General features: G+C 31.2%; 1 protein-coding gene across 1 annotated transcript in view; it reads right to left on the bottom strand.

Annotated features, from left to right (window-relative positions):
• Positions 1 to 1180: 1180 nt before the first annotated feature.
• The window catches only part of LOC111084126 (aminopeptidase Ey-like), a gene marked incomplete at its 3' end in the record, with an annotated part of 6794 nt that continues 5129 nt past the window's right edge, over positions 1181 to 2845 (bottom strand). Inside the window, exons 3-4 of the mRNA XM_022380913.1 lie at positions 2032 to 2199; positions 1181 to 1321 (exon numbers count right to left, since the gene is read on the bottom strand). Coding sequence (XP_022236621.1) covers positions 1181 to 1321; positions 2032 to 2199 — 309 coding nt within the window. The remainder of the gene's footprint in view (positions 1322 to 2031; positions 2200 to 2845) is intronic.

The following is a 2845-nucleotide window of genomic DNA, read 5'->3' as shown; positions in this document are numbered from 1 at the left end:
AATTTACTCTTTAAAGACATACATCTCTGATAAATACAAATATAAAATCATCAAATTAATTTTTTTTTTGTGTTTTTAAAACTATGTTTGAAAAAAGATAAAATAAAAAGAGTGAATATATCAAGATAGATCAAAGATGAATTTATTAAGAATAAACTTTGAAGCAAGATTGTATGGATGTCTACTGAACAATGGCAATTAGGAAAAATGAGCATGTTTCTCCTACCATTCTTAAATTACTCAGATAAACATTTCATAAGTGACAAGTAAAATGTTAAAATGACTAGAATTTAATCTTTATATAGTTTGGGAGGGCAAGATGGTGGCTATAAGTTTTCATTATAACCTAAAATAATGGACATGAATCTTTGTCATGGTTATTAGACTTTATGATCAACTAAGTCTAATCATTAATTAGTAACTTTTTGTTTATATAAGTATAACTAGATACTAATTACTAACTAGTTTTATCCAACATTTTAGCTGCTAATCTTCTGCTATCTTCTGGAAAGACCTGAGAAGAACTATATTTGTATAATGTAGTTTCTAGGATTCAGTCCTGGGACTTTTTGTGGAATAGGAAAACCTGGATACCCATCTTGAAAATATTAAAATAGTTATACACTAGGGATTTGTTTGTTTGTTTGTAATTAAGCACAAAGTTACACAATGGGCTATCTGTGCTCTGCCCACCATGGGTATCAAAACCTGTATTCTAGCATTGTAAGTCTGCAGACATATCACTGAGCCACTGGGGGGCCTACACTAGGGAGACTTCAGTTGAATCCATCAAAAAGAACCAGAATCAAATCTTGAACACTATACTATCAACACTGAAATTACCCTTTACATGATTTCCTGCAGCAACAGATTATCAGATAAAATGGACGATACAACTAGTTAGTAATTAGTAACTAGTTGTATATGTAAAAATAATAATTACTAGGTGACTTACATGATTGTATAGTTAACAAACCATGACTATGATTAATATCTGATTGTCAAAACCATATGGTAAGCATTTAATGTACATAAACATTATATTCATCTTTCTAGGAATTATAACAAAAATATAATTTTAGCAAGCCTTTTTATCTCAATCATTATATAATACCAAAATTAACACAGCCTATGTAATTCATTTAGATATCTTATGATATGATGAAAATATATGACAAACCTTCCAAAGAATGTTTTCCAATTGTGGAACAGGAAATTTCGTGCCAAGTGGTGACCACTCGGTCGATTAGCAACTCTTGTTATAACCTTATATTTATCCTGAGGGTCAATTTTGGTAGAATCCAGAGAATATTCCAAGAACCTAAAAGTTTTAAGATGAATATGTAAAACTGTTTGTTTGTGTCAGACATAAATGAAAAATTACATAAGGTTATCTGTTCTAGCCATTCTGAATTGGAATTGATAGACTTGAGGGAATGCAAGTAGTCAACAGCACCATCAACTAAATCTTAGGCTAATCTAAGTGAATAGTGGGATTTGACCGTTACTCTTATAATGTATCCATGACTTTGAAGTTCAGAGCACAGTTTTTGATTAATGGGACACAAACCATGGATCCCCAGGGTTACATTCTAGCATGTTACCAGTAGGACATGCTGGCCCTCAATTGTTCAAGTATCATCAGTAAAACAACAAAGGTGTCTCATCATACACAAACACATATATAAGTACTTGTATGTCTATTAGAATAACAATAAGCAGTCACTTTATCTGTCAAAGGCATTTGTTATTTCCTATATTTTCTCTTGATACCGCTTCATGGTTTACAGATGCCACTCCACAGCTTTGTGAACACTCAAAATCAATATACACATGTACAGTGATCACGAAAGATAATTTTTTTTTTTAATTGTGTGAATGTACATATTTGCACATAATAAAAATTCTATGAATATCAGTAAATAACAGAACTAACTTAAAATGTCAATACAACCATATTCTGAAGTATATAATCTTATATTTTTGTTCTGCAGATTAAATATGTGTCAACAAAACTAACTTTTTTCTTACTGTTTAAGTTGCTCAGTATTTGGAGATTCACTAAGAACATCGACTAATAAAGACTTTTCTGAAGGAATGGTGGAATTCTGTAAATAATCCAACAGATACTGCCATTCTTCTGAGCCTCCTCCTATGATACCAGCAGTGTACACTGACTCTCGGAGGTTTGGAGCAATCCTGAAAAGCAAGACATAATTAATATACTTTATATTCATTATATAATAGATTACTAGATATGTACTGTGAATTTATTTTTATAAAAACATTACAGAAACAAAAAAGGTACAGGAATGTTCCCATAAATATTTTGGGTTCCATATGTTATTGTTATTATTCAGAAACCATAGCATATCACTGCACTTGCAGTGTTATTCATTGAAAATGTCCACCAATGATTAACTTGTATGTTCTTACATTAGACAAAACTTAGATAAATGCTATAGTGCAAAAGGAAATAAACCCTAATTTTACAAATTATCTTTTTGTTTAATTTACAACTGATTCTTATGTCCAGAAAAAGAAAGTTTTAAAACATTTGTCTAGAAATATTTTAAGGGGAAACCTAACACTCTTACTGATCAAAACTTTATCTGTGGTCTAAGAAGAAAATATCTACACTATTATTTTGCTTGTTTGTATGTATGACCATTACGCTTTCTGACTGAGAACCTGCTGCATAAGCATGCATAGTTAAAATGTTTCCCCAATAAAACTGCACATGCGCATTATTCACTTGACGACAAACAGTCTGCCTGCAGCAGAAAGCTGCAAAGCTCAGTGATGTGATCAAGTTGCTACAATTGCTGTATGAAACAAGAAGTAA

Source organism: Limulus polyphemus, unplaced genomic scaffold, assembly GCF_000517525.1.
Source record: "Limulus polyphemus unplaced genomic scaffold, Limulus_polyphemus-2.1.2 Scaffold13892, whole genome shotgun sequence".
NCBI classification, from domain to species: domain Eukaryota; kingdom Metazoa; phylum Arthropoda; class Merostomata; order Xiphosura; family Limulidae; genus Limulus; species Limulus polyphemus.
Note: the sequence above shows the minus strand (reverse complement) of the source record. Positions and strands in the feature narration are given on the sequence as shown.